General features: G+C 49.4%; 1 protein-coding gene across 1 annotated transcript; it reads right to left on the bottom strand.

The window, feature by feature from the left end:
* Positions 1-466: 466 nt before the first annotated feature.
* On the bottom strand, positions 467-7000 carry RHOU (ras homolog family member U). Its single transcript, XM_048047261.2, has 3 exons — positions 6506-7000; positions 6163-6221; positions 467-3453 (listed from the first exon to the last, which is right to left on the bottom strand). The coding sequence occupies exons 1-3, from the start codon at positions 6846-6848 to the stop codon at positions 2998-3000; spliced, it is 858 nt and encodes a 285-aa protein (XP_047903218.2). The 5' UTR covers positions 6849-7000; the 3' UTR covers positions 467-2997.
* Positions 7001-24678: the final 17678 nt, after the last annotated feature.

Below are 24678 nucleotides of genomic sequence, written 5' to 3'. Positions count from 1 at the left end.
TAGCTCAAGCCGGGCAGCCGAAGCAGCCTTTTGATCACAGCAGCGTGCACATGTACAACGTTACCCTGGCGGCAAGGATGAGCTGAGCTGGCTTAGCCTCGTCCAAACGCAGGGATAGGTAAGACAGCAGCACTCGTAGCAGAAGAGCAACGTGGCACAGGTAGAAAAGGTGTTTTTGCACCGGGATGTGGCAGCGGTGGGCTCTGGGTGCTCAGTGGGTAGGGGCAGAGAGGATACTTAGTGCCAAGAGGAGGGAATGGGCTCTGCTCTTCCAAAATGCCCTCTCCAGCTCCCCAGGGTGTGCAGGGAGCAACACGAGTGGGAAATATTACACCAGTCTCAGTGTACCCAGCTCTCCCTGTCTCTGTGTTCCTCCTGCTCCACACCCCAGGTTTCGGGGTCCAGGAGCAAGGAGCCCGCCCGCGCCCTCCCGGCCTCCTCAGAGTGGGCAGCAGAGGCAGACGCATACACAGATGAGCATTTATTTCCAAATATCTCATTTATATCACTCTCACATGAAATATTTCTTTCAGAATATAGCCTACACGTAGAAAACAGAAGACAGTTTTTTTTTTTTCATAAGGCACATCAGATTATAGACTACATAGAGACATCTCCCCCTCAATCGCGCTTGTAAAACACAGGCAATTTTAAAAGTAATATTTCTAAAACCTAGACCCTGTGTAGCCCCGTGTAGAGCAGTATTCGTAAAGTTATTAGACCTCAGTTTACATACACCTAGTAAAGGGCTATAACAAGTTGTATATACATCACATTTTCAGAAACAGTCACAGCTGGCTACATTTAAAAGTAATGCTACTCCAGACTATGAAACAGGCTGCTTATAAAATATAACCTACTGCTTCCAGTACGGCATGATACAAAGCAGTATGACCTTGCAGAAAAAATTGTGTTATTTTTGCAAATGGGAGTTGTTCAGATTTTAGCCTGTCTCCTTCTAAACCCCACATTTTTGATCAACTGAGACCATTTTACAGAGAAGTAAAGCACCCAAGAGAAGTCTGGCTTTGCATTTTTCTCCAAGATGACGGTATGACTGTGTATCTGAAATCCTGTCAATGCATTAGAATAAGAAATATAAAGGCTCAGATGTTAACTTCATGACCAGTAAACATTAAACCATTACGAACCAGATGCAACAAAGCTAAATGCATCCAGCTTCTGTGCTATGGAAACTGCTTTTGCAGGCTGTTCCAGTGCAGAAGCCAACACGTTTTTATTGAATCAGGCCCTATGTAAAGATTTCCATTCCATTTTCAAGTTCTCAGCCATGGAACGTTATCCATTCTGCGCTCATTTTGCTGTAGTGGAAGGAAAAAAACACCGTCTGTGGAGCTTATGCCAATACACCCCAGAATCCATTTACATAGTGTCATTTTATTTAATGGGCCAGTAGGTAAACTGTGGTCAGCTTTATCAATTTAGATGGCTTCCACAGTTCCTCTTGATATCATGCATTGATTCATTTACAATGAAAAAAGGTTCCGGCTTTCTGCAACTGCTGTTCAGTTTAAGACTATGAAAAGGTCACTTTAAGGCTACGGCCAAAGGAAAAAAAATAGAATATAATCTGATCTTGAGATACCTAGGAAAGAAAAAAAAAAAAAAGTAGTCAGGGCCATAAAAAGACAGACAGACAGCACAGACTAAATGTCCTCTGCAGAATAAGTTAAAATACCAATTCTTGCAGAGAGTCACGTTACCCCTCCAGTCTCTCAAACCCACAGGAGCTGGAATTAGGCTTAGTCTAGTAGGAATCGGATTTAGTCAGATGGAAGATCATACTCAGTTCTCCATTATGTTGATCACCCAGCTACATTTTAGGCAAGTTTCAGTTTAACTTGTTGGACTGATGTGGGAAAATGTTATCAGCTAAATTTCCAGGGTGGCCTTAGCCAATTTCCCCAGCATGAGCTTGGACAAGATTCAACGACAAACAACTGTTGCCTTTAGAAGGGAAACATTAACTTGGTTGAAAGCAGCATGGTGAAGAGGACACAGCAGCCTCAGTTTCCAGATTCCAGTTTGTTATCATCTTGATTTGCCTGATCTGTTATTTGTTTATCAGCCTTAAAGGTAAGGAGGGGCATTAGGAAATAATTGGCTGTAGACTTGAAAACAAATGCAGTTGGTGGTGGTGCTGCACAGATATTTGATACTTCTCTTTAAAATAATAATAATAAAAAAAAAACACAACAGCATTTACATTCCTTTCAGCTGAAACGGATGAACTGCCACCACGTCTGCATAAATAGAGGAGCCCGCTACTACCCAGAGCGGTGGCTGAGGCTCGGTAACGCTTCCGCCTGACTTCCTGGGAAGGAGAGGGGGACAAGGACAGAAACGACTTTCAAGTCAGGAGGTGACAAATGAGATGTCAGTGCCGTAATGTATCGGGTTCCCTCGCAGCACGCTGAAGGTGTATTTGTGACCTTTCCAGCCGTGGCATTTGCGTATAGATGACACCTCTTGCATACCCTTTTTAAAGCAATCCCTAAGAGTGTTGGTTTGGGAAGACACGGAGAAGAGAGGAGTGGGTTTTTAAAGCTAAAAACATCCATTAGGAGGCACAGTGTTATCTTTCCCTTTGACCGTCTGGGCTCCACACTTCCACAGTCACTCACACGTCTCTGCTGCACAGCCCTCGCAGCGAAGGGCTCCGGTTTGCTCCTCCCCGTAGCGTACAGATGGTGACACAAGTCAGATCCTTCGGGCAAATCCTTCTAACCTCACAGACACACGGTGTGCGCTTCTTCCTTAATGAAAGATTATTTAGTCACGGAACTCCTGATTCATAGCAATCATTTAACTACAAATCCTTCTGCTGCCCTCGCAAGGGCAACCGTGATATCCAGTAGCAACATATACACATACATACAGATCTACACTATACACCCGGGACGACACAGAATGAGAGTTGAGCTAATATAGCCTCTATTTGATGTCCTCAGAGCAGCGCTCGGGTCCTCGCGATTCCTATACAAAACAGCAGTATTTTTTCCACCAGGATTTGGAGAGGTTTTTCATTTTGTCTGGAGTCCTACACTTGGATTTCTTTGGTTGCTGCTGGGTATCCGAGTACTGAATCCCAGCCACGATGGCCGCATCAAAGACCTCCTTGAGGTTTTTCTGAGTCAAAGCCGAGCACTCGATGTAGGACGCGGCTTTTATTTCCTCGGCACAGAGCTTCGCAGCCTCCTCCGAGACGGGCTTCTCTTTGCACTTGTCCAGCTCGATGAGAACTTTGACGTCCTCCCGGAGGTCCGACTGCGTCCCCACCAGGATGATGGGCGCCTTGGGGCAGTGGCACCGGATTTCGGGAACCCACTTCTCACTCACGTTCTGGAAGGACGAGGGGCTGACGACGCTGAAGCACAGCAGGAAGATGTCCGTGTTGGTATAGCACAGAGGCCTGAGCTTGTCAAATTCATCCTGCACAGAACAACATCGTGTTAGCACCCGGCAGAAACAGCGCTGGAGGATTCCCCGAGACGCTCCCAGCTCAAGCCCACTGCTGATGCTTGGAGAAGCTGAGGCTCACCTCCTGCCATCCTGAGAGACCTTAGCACCCAGGCCAGAGGACAAGGTGCATCAGTAGCAGCAGCCACGTGTGCTAAGCCTGAGGTCTGGCCCTGCGCAGCTGCCAGCCTGTGGACACCCTGCCACTATCAGGCACATGGAAGGAAGGTGCTGGTTTCCCCACCTGGCTGAGATTTCCCTGCCGGAAACATTTTTTAAACCGGCGCCTACTTAACAACATCCTCCAGGAGATGGGAATAATTTCCCTGCCATTGTGCCCAGGGATTTAGATCTGATGGCAGCAATAAGGAATCACAATGCGCAGGCTTAACATGCCAATGGCATGGAATAAGAGCTTTACCTTTCCCTCCCACCCATGCCACATCAAACAAACTGCAAACAGGCCTCCCAGTGCTACCTGTTCTTTTTTTTTCCTCCTTCCCTCCTCCTTTAAGAGCAAACTCCAGCAAAGCAAAGCCCTTTTTCAGCTTCAGGAGGTTGCCACAAGGAAGCCAGGCACCTAAAGGTAACAAAGGACTCTGCCACAGGCAGCAGCTAGCAAAGAATGCAGCAACAAGCAAGAATGCAGCAACAAGCAAGGGTTAACTCCATGCAGCCTGCCTTTATGCTGACAGCAGGATAAAAGCAGGGTAACACTAGCAGCCTGAACAGGTAGGATTTGCCTCAGCGGCGGTGACATTTTAATTAAAATGGACCGTGTTCTCAAAAGCTCTGAATTTAAAGTGCAAAGAACAAACACAGCTGAAAACATCTCTCTGGTGCCAGCGTTTTACTGCTGAATTGCAAGTCACATGTTAATTTTCAAGATGCGAAATTTTGCTCTAAAGCCTCTGAAGGCCCAGGATATGCAGTTTAAAGCCCACTGGAAGCCTCAGAAGTCTTGTTCCACTCGAATGCATTTCTTCCAGCAGTAACTCTCAGAGAGACAGCAATTTATAAAACACGAGTCAAGAAAGCAAGCTTCATTAGCTCTCTTGATTCCCAGATTAAGCCTCACAGGAAACCAGGCTGTCACCATTTGGCTTGAGAGAAACTCGGCGTTTAGTGAGCTGCAGCACTGAAGGACAGGACCATTTGCGGAAAGGCACCTCGCCACGTAATTGCCTCTCCTTGCAACGTGAGAAACCTCAACGAGGCTCGATTCAATAGGCTTGAAAGCCAAACCCAGATCTTAAGGGTTTCTACCCAGATGAAATAATGCCCTTTATATTCCAAGTGCACTCCTACGGTTTCGATGGTAGTGCACAAACTGCAGGGACTCTACACCTTTTTAGGCTGCTGACACCGAAATATCTACAATTTTTCAGCTGCGGATTTCAGCACCAATCTCACTGCAGCACGGTTTTGACAAAGTGCCCAGCCAGGTACCTTTTATTCAAGACAATTTCTATTACTGCAGGTAGCCCCTCAGTTTCTAAGGAAGCAAATCCCCCGTTCCGGCTGCTCTGGGACAGACAGAGCGAACACCTCGACCACTCAGAGCAGCAAAGGCAAGAGGCCACCGGATCCGCCGCTCCCTCCTGCCACGGGTGGCTGCCTTGCCCTGGGCACTGCCCTCCCACCGGCTGTCACCCTGCCACCGCCGTGCGTTCAGCCGCCACACTCTGGTTGTGGGCACACCCAGCCACCACGTCACTCCGGCAGGGCTTAACACCAGTGCTCACTTCTGCTATCTCACTTCGTACCATCACCTGCAGAAGGCTGCTTGCAGGCTTTTAACTGTGGTTTGCAGGGCAGATGAAACAGTCCTACGCTGCTGCTAGGGCTGTGCAGCCCTTCGAGCTCCTTTACTAAGGGGAGCGCCCAGCTACAACCCATCTAAATAGGTTTGTATGTTAAGGCCACTGAGATTTTTCCATGTGGTTTCGGTGAAGGCACAGACCCAGATCCACAAAGCTGTTCACGAACCCAGCTCCTATCGCCTTCAAAGGCGAATTCGGTAGCAAAACACTTTTAGCAGTCCCGGCTCAACCCCTGCCAAGCAGCGCTGCACACTGCTCAGGGTGTTACCAGCAAGGGGCGTGCAGAAAATACAAGAAACAGGTTCTCTTAGCAGGCAAACTAGGAGCTGAGAGGCACTAGCCACCCTCAGCCCTGCGGGAGTTAGTCAGGTTAGGGGCAGCAGCATGACTTAGGGGTGGGAATGGCAAACGTGAAGACTCCACAGATAACACCAAATAGGATTTTTTTCTCCCTTCAGCTCCTGCCCCTTTAAAAGTGCAGTGTCCATCTGTGCACACCTACAGCTGTGAATGCTTTGTCCCAAACACCCTCATTCTTAAATCCGGAGCTATTTAGCTAAAAAACGAAGCCAGCGACAACCTCTCAAGGAGAAAAACCGAGAGCCCTGAATCCCCAGACCTTTCAGCTTTCCGGCCAGGCACAGCAGAGCGGCAGCCGTGCCCGGTCCCCGTGCGGAGCCGCAACCTGTGCATCCCCCCACCCCGTAGCAGACCCCAGGCAAAGCAGCGGGCGGAGAACGAGGGAGAAGGGCGGCGGTTTAACAGGATGCTCAAAGCCACGAAGTCGCTATCAGGACTCCCCGGCCACCCACTCGCCCCCTCCCGCTGTCACTTGAACCGAGTACGCGGCTCCACCGACCTGCCCGGCCGTGTCGCAGAGCTGCAGTCTCACCGGCTTGCCGTCCACAGACACAACAGCTTGGGGGAGAGAGGAGGGGGAAAGCGTGGTGAGTCCAACTTCGCACATTTTCCATTAATAAAGAAAAAAAAAAAAGGAGAGGGGAAGGCTCCCGCTGCCCGGGGTTGAGCTCCTTATCCCCTTCCATGCTCTCGGGACGCCCCCAGCACAAAAACCGGAGCGGCTGGAGGGCAGAGGAAGGAGCGAAGCCTCACCGCAGCCGGGCTGGCAGGGACACAACCTCGGGGCAGGCTCAAACTTTTCGCCCAGCGCCCGAGCCCCCCCCGGCGCCCCCCGTCCTTACCGGAGAAGTTGTCGAAGGCGGTGGGGATGTACTCGGTGGGGTACCCGTTGGTGGTGTAGCTCACCACCAGGCTGGTCTTGCCCACGGCGCCGTCCCCCACCAGCACGCACTTGATGCTGCGCCGCGGCTCGCTCCCGGCCCCGGCTCCGGCTCCGCTCCCGGCCCCGGCCCCGCTCCCGGCCCCGCTCCCCGCCGCCCCCCGGCAGCGGCCGCCCAGCGCCGCCCCGAGCGCCGCCGCCGCCCGGCCGCTGCGCACCCTGCGCGGGGGCACCGGCGGCACCTCGCAGCCGCCGGCCACCGGCTTGCCGATGTAGCCCGCATCGCCCTCCTGCTGCGGCGGCATCCGGGGGGCGGCCGGCCCGGCACCGCCGCCGGGGGAGCGGCGGGACGAGGACGACGAGGAGAAGGAGGTGGCGAGCAGGCGGTGCGGGGCCCCGGCGGGCCGGCAGGAGCGGCGCGGCCGCCGCGAAGCCAGCCCCGGAGCAGGGAGGGAGGGAGGGAGGGAGGGAGGCAGCGAGCCCGGCTGCGCTGCGCCCGCCTCGCCCCGCGCTACCGAGTCGCGGCCGGCGGCCCCGCGGCGCCGCGTGACATGGCTGGGGCGGGGAGGGGCCGCCGGCACCGCCCGGCGCGGCGCGGCGCGGCGCTACCGATAGGGGGCGCTGCAGCGCAACCAGGCCGGCTCGCGGCCGCCGCGCGCTCATTGGTCAGCCCGCCCCGCCGCGCGCTGCTATTGGTTGGGGAGGAGGGGGCGCGGCGGGGAGGCCCCGCCCATCGCCGCCTGCCTTGGGGGGTCCGCGGGCCGCCGGGGAGGGCGCCCGGTGGCGGAGCGGGGCCGGCAGCGGGAGCGGGGGCGGGGGGTGAGCGGCGGCTGCGCTGGGCACGTGCTGAAGGAGCGGCCGTGGGGTGCCGCGGGCCTCGTGTCGCGGTAACGGCCCGAGTGCGGGGCAGCACGAAGCGGGGAGGTGCCGTTCTTGTGCGGCAGAGCCTGTGGGGTCCCGTGGTGCTGGTCGCGGGGCTGGGCTGAGCCCGTGTTGCAGCCCAGGGTCTCAGCTCGGTCCGTGTTGTTCCTTACGGTTCTGAGCGTAGACATAGCCACGTTTCTGCAGAAGACGAGACCAGGTTAAGAAAGGCACGTGCAGTGGAAGAACCGTGTTAGTGCACGCGTTCCTTGTTAGTGCACGCGATGCTGGAAGTCAGCATGCAGTAAACATCTCAGCTTTGGCCATCGGTGTGTCAGGGCATGCTGAAGGCACGACAGCAGACGAGTTTCTGTCCATTCTGGCTGATGTGCCATCCGAGGGTGAGCAGACGTGCTGCCATCTCCGACACTGGGATGGAATACACGCCAGCTTGGGCACGAGGCTGGCTGAGCGTTGCCACCCCTTACCTGCCGCAGCAAACAGCAAGTCCCCATCCCGTATCAGTGCTGCAACGAGGCCTCGTTCAGAGCAAAGATGCACAAAGACGAGGAGGACTCCCGTAGGTGGGAGATGACTATAACTGTCCGCATTGTTTCGGGGACGGGGGGCGGGAGCGGGCTCGGAGCTGCATGGTTGTGCCATACCGTAATGTGCCCTACCGAACACAGAAGCCTTTTGTGCAGAGGATGATCTAACCCATTGTTTTGCAGGGGGGTGCCCGCCCGCACCGCAGCAGCAAGTCCGAGCAGCCCCCGGTGCTGGCGGTGGGCTGAGGGCTGGTCCCGAAGGGATGCTGCCGCTGATAGCCGCTGTCACCGAAGCTTTGGGCCACGGGCCTATCGCACGCACACATCTCGCAGGTTTTAACGCGGTTGTTTTCCGAGCTCTGAGCCGCGGGATAAACAGGCTTAGCTCCACGTAGGTCAACAGGGGGGCCGCTGTCTGTCTCGGGGCTGAATCTGGTCCATTATCAGTTCACAGAAAAGCTCCTGCCCTATCTTCCATGCTCGTGTTAGTCAAATATTATTCTTCGAGAAAAATGACAGACAGAGGAAATTATTTTATCAAGACGTGAAGTAGGTCATTGTTATATCCTGGCTTATCATTTTCCCTGTGATATAAAAAATACAAACTGGGTGCTGGCCTTGTAGAATGAAAGCTTTCTTTTCCTTTTTTTTTTTTTTTTTTTTTTACTGTAGAAACTTGAAAAGCCTGACACGGAGAGAGGCACGGGAGTGAGGCGGCGCGCTCCGAGCATGACGTGATGCACTGCTGCTAGTGCAAGGGGAAGGGTACAGCCTGCTCTGCGGGGCCGTCACCGAGATCCTGTTCTTTGTGAGAGGAGCAAACTCTCGGCCTGGAAAAAAGCCATCTACGATGCACCCCTTCTTTTTCCAAAGAGCGGGATCGTGGCGACGTTGCTGAGCTGGCCGGTGGCTAGGGAGGTGGGAAGGAGAGAAAGGGGAAGCAGGAGGGAGCAAAGAGAGGGCAACCAGCTGGGAAAGAAAAAGGAGCTTGTTTAAAGGGCAGATCTGACCTGCTCTGACTCCAGAGAAGTACTTTTGAGGCTGCCTTTTGAGAACCAGGAGGGAAAAAGGCTAGGGAAGTACAAGATGTTACTGTTTTTATTATATATTTCGTTTGTAATTAAAAACCGTAAATATATATATATATTTATTTTTGCCAGGGCTTTTTTAAAGAACGTTTTCATCACCCAAGATATCGATCTCAGGCAAGTTTTCACTACCTGGGGAAAGGGATCAGTAAGCAGCACACATTATTAACACAATAATCTCTCCTCACCCCTCAAGCTAAACTCTGATTGAGAAGACGCTAACACAAGCTCAAAGGCAAAAAGGCTTGTTGAGATAAACCTGAAAACAAAATAATACAAAACAAAACAAAGCACAATTGCTTCGAGCCTCCCAAATTCCTAATTAATTCAGAAAACAAATTAACCCTAGCCTCCTATCTGCAGTGCCTCTGCAGGGGAATCGCCGTGGGAGGTGATCCCTTTATCTCACTTTTGACGTCCTTTCCAGCCCATCTCGGGCCACTGCTGCGGGAAGGTGCTCCATGTCCTGTATGGTCACCCCTTAGTTTGCTTGTCCTGAAGCCCCTTGTCACCCCAGGGCTGTCCCACACCCCTCTGGGCACGCTGGCCATGCTCTGAGCAGGGACAGAGCAGTGGCCCCCGCAGGCCACCTGGGCACTGATGGGGACAGGCTGGGTAAGATCTTGGTGGTGACAGAGAAATGTCCCAGTAAGAAAAATAACAAAAGCTTTCACTTTTGCCACATATCTGAATGAAGGAACTGAGCCTGCCTTGCTTCTGACTGCCCTGTGACATTTTGCATTTCACTGTGCTCCTGCTCACAAGGACTTATAACACGCCATGCTATTTCTGCCCCAGGAGCCCCAGGTTGCAGACACGATCTGGAGAGAGGGAGGTAAATCCCAGCACCAAGCCAGACAGCTCGGAGGAGAGAGGAGAGGAGAAGAAAGTGTGCTTTGGCAGTGTCCTGCACGTCGGTGGGTGATGGCGAGAGTGGCAGAGGAGAGAACTGAGGGGGAAATGACACCTAGGTTGGACACATATCCCTGAGGAGCTGAGGCAGAGCAGCTAGCACTGAAAACAGGCACTGTATCTGCAGCATGGATGCTTTTTGCCCCACTGCCCATGAGCCTGTATGTGAAGCCCTTTAGTAGCTTTTTTTTAGCTGCCACAACCTTACCAGTTCCCCATGTGGACCCTCAAAACAGCTCCTAGCCCACCATGCTCCCGATCCCTAGTAATAATAATATGATTCTGACTGCCATCTTAGGGTGCTTATAAAATATGCCCAGGTGAGCCTGAAATAGTCACCAGCCAGTGTGAACAGAGATCAATGCTTTTCCCCTCCTCACCACCATGGATACCTCCGAGGGCACCTCGCGGTGGGCCATACACATCCTTGCAGGTGCCCACATCTCACAGGGGGTGACTCCAGCTTCCTAGCAGGGGGCTTGACCTCTGCCACCAGTGCTGGGAGGTGAGGGGGCACAGAGACCCCTCTGCTCTGAGGGATGCTCCTGCTCTCACCTCTGCGCCCACCCTCCCACATGAAGCTTGCCCCAGCCAGCAGGGCCATGTGGCCATGCCTGCACGGGCAATTTGGCCCAGACATTTTTAGTTGGTTACTTTTAAAGTCTGAAAAACGATGGTTGCTCCTCGTGCTATCTCCTTTGGAGCTGGCCGTTTCCTCTCAGTGTCAGACTTGGACGAAGCCCATGCCAACTGCTGAGAAACCTCTCCCTTTCCACTTTTAAAGACCTTTCCTGAAAGCAGTTGCTAGGATCTTGTTGGTGGGGATTAAAAGACTCGGAACAATCCAGCACAAGTGTCGGTTTTATTGAAAGTGAGCAGGCTGTGCTTCCCCGATCACTGCCCTACTTACAGCCCAGAGGTGCACTGCGGGACGGCTTCCACAGCCGAGCAGAGGAGAAGAGCCACGGCTTCTCTGTGCTGCATGGCAAAACTAAGACAGGAAAGTAAAGGCCAGGATTCACCCAGTGCAGAGCAAACAGACCTCCCCGTGCCTCAGCGTTCAGCTGGGCTTCCAAAGGGTTGCCAGGACGGTGCTACCAGTAGGCCTCTACAATGCAAAGCTACTTCTCCCACTGCTTTAAGGCTCTCCATGCCTTCAAAAGAGTATCAGAGCAAGAGGGACGAAAAGGTTGCAGCTCCTCTGCTCTAAGAGTGAAGGAGAGGGGCTTTGAGTGCCTGATTCTGTTAGCTATAAATGCAAACCACTAATATGCAGAGCTTTCCCACTGAAGTAAAGGCACTGGGAGTGGGAGATTAATAGGTTGCCAGCTGTGTTGGTATGATAAGCCGAGCAAGGACCCTGATGCTTTTGGTCGAAAGTGGATTGAAACCTCAGCAGAGACACAGGGCAAATCAGCACAGAAGCCACACGTGGAAAACTGAACGAGGCACCACAGGCAAACGTTTCTTATCTTCAGCTTACGTCAATAGGAATGGCAATGCAAAAGAGGCAGCAAAGTATTTAGTAGAGAGGAGGAGGAAGAAGTCCAAAAGCTTTTTTATCTATACACATGCTTTATAAAGTGCTACTGTTGTCCTCAGAAATTTTTCAATGAAAATGAACAGGCAGAAGCACTGAGCGAGTTCTTCCAGAGGGCTGTTTGCTTGCTTGGGTGAGTTTAACCGCGCCATGCCTGCAGGAACACTCCCTGCTAGTGCTGCTGTGTCCCAAAAGCAGCTGAGGAAGAACAACCTATTAAACAGCACAAAATACAGCTGCAATAATTACCCCACCTGGTCTGATCTGGTGTGAAATAGGACTCAGGGAGGCACAGAACCCAGGAATCTGGGGCTCTCTGCGAGGTGATGCAGCAGCCATCTCCCCATTTCCCAGAGCTCCTGCTTTTCCAGCAGCCCGTCCCAATTACCTCCATTGACTTTTGCTTTGCTTTCTGGCTTTATTGTTTTCATTAAGGCTAATTAACAGAAGAGTGGATGAGGCCCAGATTTCTTGGGAGGATTTTTTGTTGTTGTTCTTGGTAGTTTTCATTTTGCCAAGTTTCCTTTTTGCTTTTAAATTGTTTTGATAATGGTTGAAAAACAACTTTGCTACCAGAGGCGGTGCCGAGCAAGGAGAAGACTCAGCAAGGATAACAGCAATTAGGGAAAGGCCACAAGCAGGTTCCACCTCCTCGGCAGGATCCAATTTTGCCTCCCCACCCTGTGTGCGCAGTGGGCCCTGGCTGCAAGGCGCGGATATTGCCTCCACGTAGGAGGCACGCAGGTGTCAGCCAGAGGTGAGACGGGAAGAACAAAAGGCTGGTGTAAACGCAGCTGAAGGCTCACAGCCTGCATCCATATGGCCCAGCCCTTATCCCTGGGTTACAGCCCAGGGTGGGCTCAGCCCTAATCCAGCCACCAGCTCTCTGCAGCTGCACTGCTTGGGGCAAGGCTGCGGCGAACCCACACCCGAGGTGTGCAGGGGGCTCCTCCAAACGTGCCTAGGAGCTTGCCCTGGGCAATGCTAAGGAGCTTTGGAAAAGGGTCCCATTGTGACTTTTCAGTTATCAAAAAAAATGGTACTGCTTATAAAAATCTCAAAATAACGTTATAGCTAAAAGAGTGCATTTTCAGATGAAACTCTTGGCTAAAGCCTCAATGTGTGAACGCGGATGTTCTGTACTCACTGTCCCTGACCCCATAGTGATGAGCATGATACAAGAGCAGAGGCGGATGATGAACCAGTAGCTAAAAGACTGATCATCATGCCAGACAGCCCAGGGAAGGTTTTCAGCCCCCGAACTGTTCCTTCCAAGTGACCAGCCACCCTCAGAGGGATAAGCTCTTGTCCCCACAGAGCAGGAGCTGCACCCAAACCACTGTGAACCATCCTGGGCCACCCCAGCTCCTAAATGTGACCAGGTGCTGGCTGCAGGAGCACTGCTTTGCTCTGGGACAAACTCCCCCAGGGACCACGCCAGCCATTTAGCAGCACGGGCAGGGCCGCGCTGCCTTCTTTGTTAATTAGCACATCACTGCCACCAAGGCCTCACAGCCACGCAGGCCTCCCTTGCCTCCCCCTGTGAAATTGCTCCACGCAGAGCTGCTGAGCTCTGGCTGCCGCCTCCTTTTCCTGACCAGGGTTGTCTCCTTGTTCCCCCCAGGCTGCCCAGACTGTCCTTGGCATCTGCCTGCTGTTTTTTGGGGGCTGAATTTGCAGAGCATGGCTGTTTTCTGTGCAGGGCCTCACATGGAAAGCCCAGGATGCGTGCCGTGCTGCCAGCCTGGCTGCTGCTGCTGCTGCCCCAAATAATGGTGTGACCAGGTCTAAGGCAGGCTGCCTTGCAAGAATATAATGATCCTAGTAGCCAGCTTGCCAGAGGGAAAAAAGAAATGATTATAGGTTTGGGAAAAAAAAAAAATAAGGAAAAGAAAACTAAAAGAAAACAAAGAGCCATTGACAAGAAGGACAAATTAGTTAGGTCTTAAGTGTCATTCTCCATCTGATAAAACAAAAATGTCCAGAGCAACAATTAACAAAGAAAGAAAGAAAGAAAGAAAGAAAGAAAGAAAGAAAGAAAGAAAGAAAAAGAAAGAAAGAAAACAACCCCACAAAACAAATCCCCACAAAAACGTGAAGGATAAAATATCTCTGTTTAGCTCCAGGTTCTGACTATTCACAGAGTTCTTTTTCCTTTCGTGCTTTGGGTTATCTTATTTCCCAGTTAATGTGGAGCTGGTGCATGTTTACATGTGCATGGTGCAGGCCCGCAGCTCTGGGAGCTGGCTTTTGTGAAGCCCGCACCTCCAGCAGTCTGAAGGGAAGCAAAAGAGCGAAGTGGGTGCAGAGCAAAGAGGAATGTGCTTTGGCTGATCCCGTGAGATACTTGTAAGGGATAGGGCTGAGAGCTTGAGAAGGACTCAAAGCTAGAAACAACTCCAGCAAGTGGTTAAGGATGGAAAGACAGCATTGCATAAAAGCAATGCAGCAGAAAAGGACAGATGTAGAGGGTACTGTTCTGGGCTGCTTCGGGGCAGACTGGCCGTCAGTGACTCACTGTCAGGCAGCACAGGGAAGGAAGGAAGAATGGGTTGCTCCTCATGGGGGCTGTGTGAGCAACAGGGGGCTGAATAAAATTTGGCTTTGCCAGGCTGAAGAGAAGGGGGATAATCCATTCTCCACGGCATATGGAGGCAAATAAGGCAAGAAATAATGAGTTTAAATTGCAGCAAGGGAGGCTCAATACAGATGTCAGGTGAAACTGCCTAGTGGTAAGGACAGCTGCATATTGCAGTTGCCTGCTGGGGCCGTGGCATCTCCACCAAGGTGAGATGCATGGGGCTGTCAGGAATGGTTAGGTACAACTGCCTATATTTCTAGGCAGTGGGGATGTGCTGGTGTTTCCTGACAGTTTCTCTTCCAGCTATACTTTTGGAAAACAAACCAAGGATCATCAAGAACAATGGCACCATGGCGATTTTCACGGACAACAGAAAGGAAGCTGGACAAGCCTACAACGCATTTCAGTACTCCTGCTCCCTCACTGTACTATTTGTTTGCATGGAAGTAGGTATGCCTGCCTGACCTGCGTTTTCTCCAGCCACTTCCCTGACCACTTCTCTCCATGCAAATCACCAGCATGCCCCTGAAGCACAGCTTGAAAACAACAGGATGAGGTGTCCTCCTGGGAACCCACCTGGGGAAACAGGAATTGAACAAATAAAAATATGTTTTGTTTTGTTTTAATAAAATAAGGGCTGGATTCTGCAAACCCTCATGTGGCTTGCTTCACTGTTAACCCAAGGGTAAATGGCCTCGTGCTCAAGGCCTATTTCCCCTGACTGGACCTCCACATTAAAAGAGGTATGCTTCTTCACAGCTTGTCCTTCAAAAACTAAAGGACAGTAATAAGTTGTCCGATTTGAACAAGGGACCTATTTCACCTCTTCACCGCACTCATAAAAAAATGGCAGTGCTAAATACACTTAAAGATCAAAGCTGTGTTATGCAAAACAGATTTTGTGCACCAAATTGACAGGCTTCTTGAGGATTTGTTGCTATGGTGCTATTGCCTTGACAAGTTAAAATATCCCTCTTCAGCCTCCATGGGAGGCTATCCAAAAAACCATCAAAAATTAACAGAATATTGTCTTGACTGCAGTCGCCCAACAGTTAATTTGTTTTAAGCTTTAATCATCCTTAACTTCATGTTTGGCTATTAACCCACAAACTGATCATTAACTGCATGTAATGAATGACTGATTTCCAAAGAATTGTTCCAAAGCTGGGTTGTGGGTTTTTTTTCATTTTTTGCTGAATGACTTTAATATCTCCCACCAGCACACGCATGACCTATTGAATCCCCTGTATGAGTCTGAGGCTAAGCAGGGAGGTACTTGCAGGTTATCTGCCTACAAACATACTGCTCACAGCTGATAAACTCGCTGAGGCTGTATCCCACTTTCCAATTTAACTCAAGCCTTCCTAAGTGGCAGGAGTAACCTGGCTGAATTGTTGTGGGTCACAGCTTGAGGTTTTTAATCAACATTCCCAGTTAAATCAGCGGGAGTTGGGTTGGCCTGAAACCCAAATCAGGATTTTGCTGGTATTTACCTTGGTGCTTTATTTTTTTATATCAGTACAATTGGTTATAAATGTAATGTTGCTGCAGAAATGATCAAATGTCAGTTGGACTTCTTTTTGTTTGATTGTGTTTTTCTTTTTTTCCCTCTGCAGCTTTAAAATGCTGACAACTGTAATTTTCTAGTGGCAACTTGTTTAGGATGGTTAGAGAGATCTGCTAATAAATGAAAGGAGCATTTTTTTTTTCCCTATAAATAAACTCCTCTGACTCACAGTCCTCATACTAAGCCACAAGACCATCCTTCCATTCTGACTTAAGATCTGTAAGACCTAAGAAGCTGACTCTGACTCACTGAAGGAGGGCAGGGACTGGGCTGTATCCACAACAAGCATCTTTCTTCCTCACACAACACAGGCAGAAGTGAGATGGGAGAAAGCCTCCAGTATACTGGCTCTGATTTCTCTTTGGGAATCACTGGGGTTTTGATTGCTCCCTTTGTTATGAGAAGGAATTAAGCTTGTATTTGGAAATAGCAGTCTAAACACCCCTGTGCTGATAGGCACAGGCATCAGGAAATACGCATTTAGTTCCACCATTGCTGCATCTTTGAACTTAATTTGTAAGCATCTCTGTCATGCCAGTGGAAATATAACACAATCTAGAGCTAAAAGCTTCCTGATAGACTTTTAATGCTACGTGCTTCCAGCTTTTTCTGGATAAGCGTTCTCAGCAAACTACTTTTTTAATTGAGGAATACTGATTCCTTAAAACTATTGTTTTTCTTGTGAAAGTAGCAGAAGAAAACATGCCTGATAAATTTCTCAAATAAAAGCAATGAAGAAAGAATTGTTAATGTTAAGTCATTGTGGTTTTTTGTTGTTGGTATTTATAATAGTGTTTCCTTTTATTCAAATGCCTTCTATCATTTAAATAATTTTACTTTCAAGTGAACAACAAAAGCTTGAAATTATTGAAATGAAATATTTCAATTGACTCAAACTGCATTTTTGTTATTTGCCTGCAAATATTTTCCATGGTTTGATTTTCTGTTCCATTTTGTGACTTGATTTTTATTTTTTTTCAAGTACCTTCTCTCCACAGAAAATAATAAGCAGATAGTTGTGCCTGAGTAGAAAACAGGACGAAGTTCCAGCTAAGGCAGTCCACATGCGCACTGGGAATATATTTGCAGTGGAGCAGCACACCTGTGCCGTGGCTTCAGGTGTGAGCAGGGCTCTGCTGTGAGCCAGGCAGGAGGGGATCCGTCAGACCAAGCACCCCACTGGCCTCCTGAGAGCAGTTGCCAGCACGAGGCTCAGCAGGACAAGAAAATGGATAGCAACAGGCCAAAAACTGGAGGGACAAACATTTTTTTTCTGCCTGCGTTTATTGAATTTTCCAGTTGCGGAAATGCAATCAAGTCAATTCACAGTCGGCAAGAAGAATGTCCCGGTGTTACAAAAGCACCAGCTTTCCCGCGGTCATTTCTAGTGCTAAAATCCTGCAGAAAAATCTGTTACCATGCGTAGGGAGGGACTGTTCCTGATGGGGACAAAGCTTACAGTGAAGTACCAGGCTGTAGCACCAAAAAGATGCAGAGGCAGCTGCTGTTGATTTTACCCACACTGTGTGCCTGTCTCAGCCCTGTGCAGCGATGGGACCGGGAGCACACCAGTATCTCCTGCTGCATCATGCACGTTTGTAGAGCTGTCTCCTCAGGCTGCACCAAACCCACACCCGAAAGAGTTTTCCAGCTCCCAGCAAGGAAATAACACCTCTGCCAGTACGGTTTATAACAGGGCCTCAGGCAAGAAGCCCCAGTATAACTCCAATCACCTCGGTAGTCACAGAGTTGTCCTTGCCTCCGAGGACAGAAACCACAATAAAACCCGGACCCCTGAGCAGCAACAGCACTGTGCCAGCAGCGCCTGCCCCATGCCCTGGGCTGGGACATGGATAAAATTGGGCTGCAAGCTGCTGGGATGGCGAGCCATAGGGATGCACACAGCTCTGCAGGGCTGCTGCAGGGCTGGGGGGCTGCAGGGTGCAGGATGCGGGGATGTCAGGATGCGGGGATGTCAGCAGGATGCAGGGATGTCGGGATGCGGGGATGTCGGGATGCATGGGGATGCAGGATGCAGGGATGCAGCAGATGCATGGGGATGCATGGGGATGTGCAGGGATGCATGTCGATGCTGGGGGCTGCAGGATGCGGGTTGCGGCGGCGGCGGCCGCCCCCTGCTGTCGGTGCCGCCGCGGTGCTTCGGGGCCGGGGTCCCGCAGCTGTGGGGACGCCCCCTGTTCTACCCTGCGACAGCCGCTGCCCCTGCTCTAGCCGTAGCAGAGTGCCCACCCCCGATTTTGCAGGATCCTGACGGATCGTTGCCGGTCTTCTTTATTTTTTTTTTCCCTTTGTGCCTGGTGTTGGCGACAAAGGGCCCTGCATTTTCCATGCGAGATGTCCTGCGGTGCCATCAGGTTACTGATTTATCCCATTAGTCACAGCTTAGAGGTCACAGTAGCACATTCAGGGGCTATTTGTCCACTAGCCGGAGTCACTCACAGGATAGAAAACCCTGGCATCATCCCTCATTTTTAGCTCATTGTGGCTGTGAGCAGGAATTTTCAAAACTGCAGAGCATCCAGGTAGAGCAGCACAACAAACCTGTGCCTACAGGTAGTTCGATGGCTCGAGCTTTCCTTTCCCCAGGAGCTGACTGGTGGGACAGTTGCATAGGCACTGCACACTCCCTAGCTACCCATGGTGGGGCTACTTTTTTAGTCTCTTATTTTCTACTTTTGCATTCTCTTTATATGTAGTAATAATAATAAAATGGAACACCACACTTCCACTATTATCAGAAATGTCCTAGTGTAAGAACGAACAGGCTGTGCTGCACGCATTTCTTTATCTCCTCTCAGATGAACTAAAAAATTACTCACATAGTTAACTAGTTTTCATCAAATATAGACAGCACCAAGCTCTAGGACACTGCATGCAGTACAGTTTGTTTCTCAGGACTGTTCTGTGCCATTTATGCAGTGCTAGCAGCACAGCTGGCGCTCAGGGGACGAGATCCAGGACAGCATGTCTCTCAGCCTTCACATCACTCTGTGAACCACTTCTGGGGGCTCTTCAAGTACCCAAAAACCGGTGCTTGAGCTGCTAACAAAGAGCAGGAGGAAAGCACCGCAGTGCACATCCCAGGGCAGGGCAGAGGTGGGGAAACTGCCCCTGCAGTCCTGCCTGCACTGGCAGACTGTTCAGGCATCAAATTGAGAAAGAAAAAAATATATATATACATATATTGTTCCACGGATCTTTAGTTTTTATCCAGTTTTAATTTGCCTGATATTTTCCACTGGACGTGCAGACCATCTGTCATGGATTTAAGGCAACTGACAACAGGGTTGATTTTCTTAGCTCCCTTTCCCCTACAGATAACCCGGAGGTCCCCTCAGGGCCTGCAGACAATAGGTTGCAAACTGTTGGCATTGATAGATGGGCTTCCTCCCCCTCTGCTCAGCCTGGAAAAGTGCTTTCTCGTCTGTTGCTTAAACAAATCAAATGTTCCAACCCCAAACAATGCTAGAGCTAATAATGGAAACAGGGGCTGGTTTAGGGTTTGAGTCTCCTGACTCCTGGTCCTTTCCATCCCCACCCTCTGCTCTGGCACCAGCTTTTTAGATTACATTTCTTTCAATAATAAAGTGTCCGTGCATGTGTGGTGAGGAATAAAAATATCATTCCAAAGGTACCTGTGTTTCAATCTGCGGTCTTGATGCAGGATTTGAGCTGGCAAGGTGGGGAATTACAGTCTTTTCTACAACAGTAACAACAATAAAATCACTGCATGCCTTCCCTACAACTAGCAGGCTCTTTTACTTCAGCTGATCAATACTCTCCTCTCCGTATCAGCTCTCAGGGATGGGATCTGGTCTCGGGCAGAACCAGACACATATAAGTGCAGCACCAGCATGAACAGAGAAGTACAGAAACAGGGACACATTTAGTGCTGTAGCCTCCTGTAGGCAAACTTGGCTTATAGCTTCCACACCTATGTGCCAAAGTACTTGAAGTATAGACATGTTCAAACCCTTGCACCACAAAATACTGGACCTATTTTAAGGATGGGAAAGTGTCTGGCTAGCAAACAAGCTTTGTGTGCTTGGGCCTGGCTCTATTATAAACCTTGTTTCTTCCAGAATATTGGAAGTAATGAAACTGCCTGCAGTAAAATACCCGATAAACCTCTCTTCCTCTACAGAGAGGGTAAATGCATGTCATTTTCCAATTAGCTCTTGCTCTGAGCAATTATGTTGATCAAATAATTGAATAAGTGACAGGAATGTGAATTCTGGAGACAGTTAATTTCACTCATCTGCCAGTTTATAGCTTGACTTGCATGAACACATAAACCAGGATAATGTGTTATTTATAACATTGGAAATACAATTATAATGGTCAGGCATGAAGAGCTGTGTGTTTGGTGTACAGAGAGGAAGGTTTCTGCTAGTAAATTATAATAATAGCATAACGAGTGAGTTTGCTGTTTATAGCCAGCATGCAGGACAGGAAGGATGTGGGGCTTGCGTTTGAAACAGTGAGCAAGGTTGGCGTCAGTGCTAGCAGGGCTGGAAGTGTCCCTGACCCAAGTGCAGGGCAGAAGGGCAACCAAAGCCCAACTGTCACGTTTGGTGAGACATGCCATATCTGCTGCTCCAGGGACTGTCAGCGGAGGGCTCCACCTTCCCCAGCCATCCCTGCTCTGGTGCATAAGCACCCTTCTCGAATCAAAGCTGAGCATCTTTTTTGAGGGAGACCAGGACTGGGATCACTCTGCATGGAAGATCCTTTGCAAAAGAGACAAACAAGTTGTTTCCTACTTGGGGTCGGTTTTGGACAAGCACCAGGGTGCTCTGGAAAAAAAGTTGAGCATTGACACACAGGAACAACCTTCACAAACCTGGTCCTGGCTTCCAGCAAAAGTAGGAGCTGTGCTGGGAGCTTTCTTCAGAAATAATAGTAATAAAAAAAAAAAAGTTAAGTAGGAAAACAAAGCATTTGTTTTTCTTCTTAAAGCTATCTTTAGATTGTCTTAACTAGTTGTACTTTTTATCTGAACCCCCTGTAGCAATCTGGCCTCCCATCCGACAGGAACTAATTAGCAGAGATATACAGTAATAAAAGTAGTGCGCAGGCATGAGCCATTGCCTCCCAGGGAGTATTACCTGGATGAGCGCTACACGGGCTGCAAGGAGGAAATTTGTGCAATTAATTGCTTCCTGATTAAAGGCGTTTGCAGTCTGGCCCTTGCATCTTCAAGGCCTAAAAACACACACTGAGGTAAATCTGGAATTTGCCCACAGTAGTCAGAAAACATTGCCCCAGACAGCAGAGTTTGGTGCTGTAATTTTGATTGTGAATAAACACTTCCCTGTCTAAGCATATTATACCCCAAGCCAAGTCTGCTAAAAGTCAAAACTAAAGGCCGACAAAAGGTTTTGCGTGTGTTTAACTAAAGCATTTCCTAAGCCGGTTCGGTTAAACCAGCACGGTTTTCCTGCAGGGCCAAGATCCTACTGGAATTAATTTCCCGGGCTGTGAAGCAGAAGAGGCAGAAACCCCCCAGGACGTTTCAGGCTGGGAGGCTATTTAAATGGTAATAAACTTCAGGGCAAAACAAAAAATGGCCACTGATTGCAGGCACAGCGGGAGAGGGGCTATTTTGTGTGAGGGCGCAGGCAGCGGGGAGGCCTGCTGCCCGCTGCACACCCTGCGAGGGTCCACGCAAACAAGATGGGGCCTGGCCCCACGGGGAGAACAGAGACCTGCTTCGGGCAGGGGGACAGCGCTTGGGATCCGAGCTCTTGGGCTTGTAGGCCTGCTGCTCTGCGGGGAAGCCAGCAGGGGAAAAACGAAGGGCAAAACAAGGGTATTTTAGCACGTAAAGCTCTGGTCTTGCTGCCTCCTGGGAAGCCGCAGCGCTGGTGATTTATGGGCAGTACTGCTCCTGCTGGAGAAGGGCTTTGTTTGGCACCACAAATTGTCACGCTGCAGGAGGGGTGTCACAGAAATGCACACTTTGTTCGCCAGTGTGTGCTGCTGTTGCCCCAGTATTGCCCCACTATCACTTCTTCGCCAGTTGGTTTTGTGAAATTCAACAGAAATACACTGATATTCCAGGCAAGAAAAGCGTTTTAACATCTAATACTCTGAGTATAGGAGTGGGCCTGTCAGACTCAGGGGCACATGATATAGGTCCTTAAGGATGATCTTAAGCACCTTGCTGGGTGGAAGTTTGGGGGGACAAAGGTGACAGACCTTCTTTGTAAGCCCCTAGTCCCCCTCCTCCCCACATACACGGACATCAGTGAGTGCAGGCAGGGAGGTGTATGGCCTGAATTATGGAAGGCTAATGCACGGATCACGATTTAACATGCCATTAGGCCTGCCTCCTCCACGAAACCAATCTCGCACCTCTACAGAAGTTAGGTGGTGGGGAAGGAAAACAAACAATCCTGCCAGTTGTTAGTGGAAAAAGAAAAAAGAGCAGAATAGGACGTGCTTATCGGAGACCCACATTTTGAGAGGAAAATGCCCTGAATCCCGAGGAAGGAAGGATGCCCTGCAGAGCTTCAAGTACCCGTCTGACAGCCCTATCCTGCAGGAGCTGTGGCAGGGAGCTGGGCCCCTTCCTCTTGTGAAAACTGGGCCTGGAGAATTGCAAGTGAATGCAACAGGAGTCCCCGGACTGCAGCAGGGCTCTGAAGCTGTAATTAGACAGACTTAGTCTTAACAAACCTGACTGGCACAGAGAGCTGTGTATGAACTGCGATTTTTGAAAGGGAAAGGATGACTCTGAGACCAGAGAACTGAAGTTTGGAAGAGTCTGAGACGAGGTTTTCTTTCAGCCCCCAGTCAGACTGGGGGCCATCTGAACTTCAGTTCTCACTTTTGCACAAATGTACAGGTGTTTAGATCTGCATGCCTTATATTCCAAAAGGTTTGGCTAACTTGTTTTCTCCTTCAGGAGAACTTTGATTTTGACTCATTCGGGGAACAGCTGTGTGATTTATTTAATTTTTTAATGACTTGAAATCATCATTAATTGAAGCACCCCCAAGGACTTCCCCAACAGCAGTGAAATTAATTTGCCCTCTTGCCTCCCTGATCCACTTTCCTAACTCAGTAGGTTCAATAGTCACATGCAACATATTAGCACGTTGGAACAAGATTCCAAAGAGATGCAGGGCCAAATTATCTTTTGGGCAATCTAAGCCCATATCTCAGAATCCAGTTCCTGCCATTACATGAAGAGATTCATATCTCAGCTTTCATATGCACTTTTAGCTCTTGTCCTGGTCTGTGAGAGCAAGCTGAACGCAATCATATCTGCTTGCATTTACGGTGAGATGCATGTTTTCCCTTCAGAGGTACAGCTCACCAGTGCAGAGCTCTTGTGGGACACCCACTGGTAACTGTGTGCCATCACAGCTCCTTCAAGTAATTTGGGGAGCAGACCCTCTCTCCATCCTCCCATATAATCTGCTTGGGTGAGAAGTGGGATGCTCAGCCCATCAAAAGAGATGCAACCATGATCCAGCTACAGCATGGGGAGGGAGAGAGCATAAACAACACGGGGTCACAGAAGGGTGATCTAAAATTGCCATAAAGCTGTCCTGTCAGTCATGTAAACTTCTGGGAAGGGGAGTTACTAGTACTTGCTCTCTGCTGTCTCAGACCAAGGACATCTGCAGCAGAGAAGAGCCTGTAACTCTGAAGTCCAGGTCCGTATTATGGGACACATTAAGGTCAGCAAAATTGCATTAGCAAAGTTTCCTAAATACTCAGGAAGTAATTATTCTCTCTGTGACTGTGGTGGCTCAGGCAAAAACTGATCTATTACACTAGTTAGTGTCCTTTGTAGTTATAAAGGGCGTAAATCTATTTTCATAAAAACAGTATACTACAAGTGATTGGGAAACAATCTTTCCACAGTTTGTGGTGTTTCTCTCTCCACTGGCTTTTGGAGTTTGTAAGCACTGAACATACACCACCACGATTGAACCTCCAAGGAAAAGGATTTGTCTGCACGCTATGCTCACAAAACTCTGACAGATAGGCTACATGCTGGATTTGACTTTCTTCATAGAACGAGCTTGCAGAACTACTAATATTTTTAAGTAAAAGGTAGCCCAATTAAAATATGCGTTGTGCAAGAGGAGTTTAAGGAGTGTGTAAGTTATGAAGATTGGTGTTAGGGTCCTGCATGACTGTGCTAAGAGTACAAAGCTGCATTATGAATGAGATTGGTTGAGCTCTCATTTGGAATTTCAGTCCAGTCTTGAAGTAAAATGACAACAGGCCACGCAGGCTTGGCTATGAGAACTCACTAAAATGAATACCATTCACTTAGCTGTAAAGAGTTAGCAGCAACCATGAGATAGCTGAAGCTGGGACAAGCAACTTTCCATACCCCTGCAGGGGGTTGCAGTCTAGCAGAAAGTCTCTGAGGCAGATCAGTAGTCACATATTGGTACATACTTCTAAAAAAAGTAGACATGAGAAACCAAGATCCTCCACAAGATGCCTGCTAATGGTGGAGAAACACTGCAGGAAACGAAAACATGAAGAATTATGAGACTGGTGGTACAAAAATCAGGAAGCACATGAGAAAAGCAGTACCAAGCAAGGAGTTGTGACATGTTAACGCTAAAATTCAAATCATTTGTTGCAGCATCTTCATTCCCAATGGTACTATAAAAACGTCCCCAAGCAAGCTGCAAGGCAGTACATATTTAACATCCATACCTGCCCCTGGCTCGCGGAGGATTCAACTGACAAAACTCCACCTAGTGAGAGGATGGGGCATACTGCATATTCAGCGTTAAGTATGAATGTATCTAATGGCAAAATCAGCTCTGGAAGATAGTAAACTTTATGATATTACAGTGTCCTGATGTTGGTAAGGCCTCGTATATCTAGCCCAGATCATAGTAGACTACAGCAGAGCCTCTTAATTTTAATCAGATATTATTTTGAGAAACATTATTTTTAAATTTCACCTTATTACGCTATGTGCTGACTTTGTAAGAACATAACTGACAGTGTAACTAGCATCTCTTGGCTTTTATCAC

The sequence above is a fragment of the Anser cygnoides genome, chromosome 3 (genome assembly GCF_040182565.1).
Source record: "Anser cygnoides isolate HZ-2024a breed goose chromosome 3, Taihu_goose_T2T_genome, whole genome shotgun sequence".
Classification (NCBI taxonomy): Eukaryota; Metazoa; Chordata; class Aves; order Anseriformes; family Anatidae; genus Anser; species Anser cygnoides.
Note: the sequence above shows the minus strand (reverse complement) of the source record. Positions and strands in the feature narration are given on the sequence as shown.

Coding starts and splice junctions, on each gene's coding strand:
- RHOU (XM_048047261.2), bottom strand. CDS start 6,848: ATGCCGCCGCAGCAGGAGGGCGATGCGGGCTACATCGGCAAGCCGGTG. Junction 6,222..6,505: donor CGCCTTCGACAACTTCTCCG/GTAAGGACGGGG, acceptor CTCTCCCCCAAG/CTGTTGTGTCTGTGGACGGC. Junction 3,454..6,162: donor TCTGCGACACGGCCGGGCAG/GTCGGTGGAGCC, acceptor TGTTCTGTGCAG/GATGAATTTGACAAGCTCAG.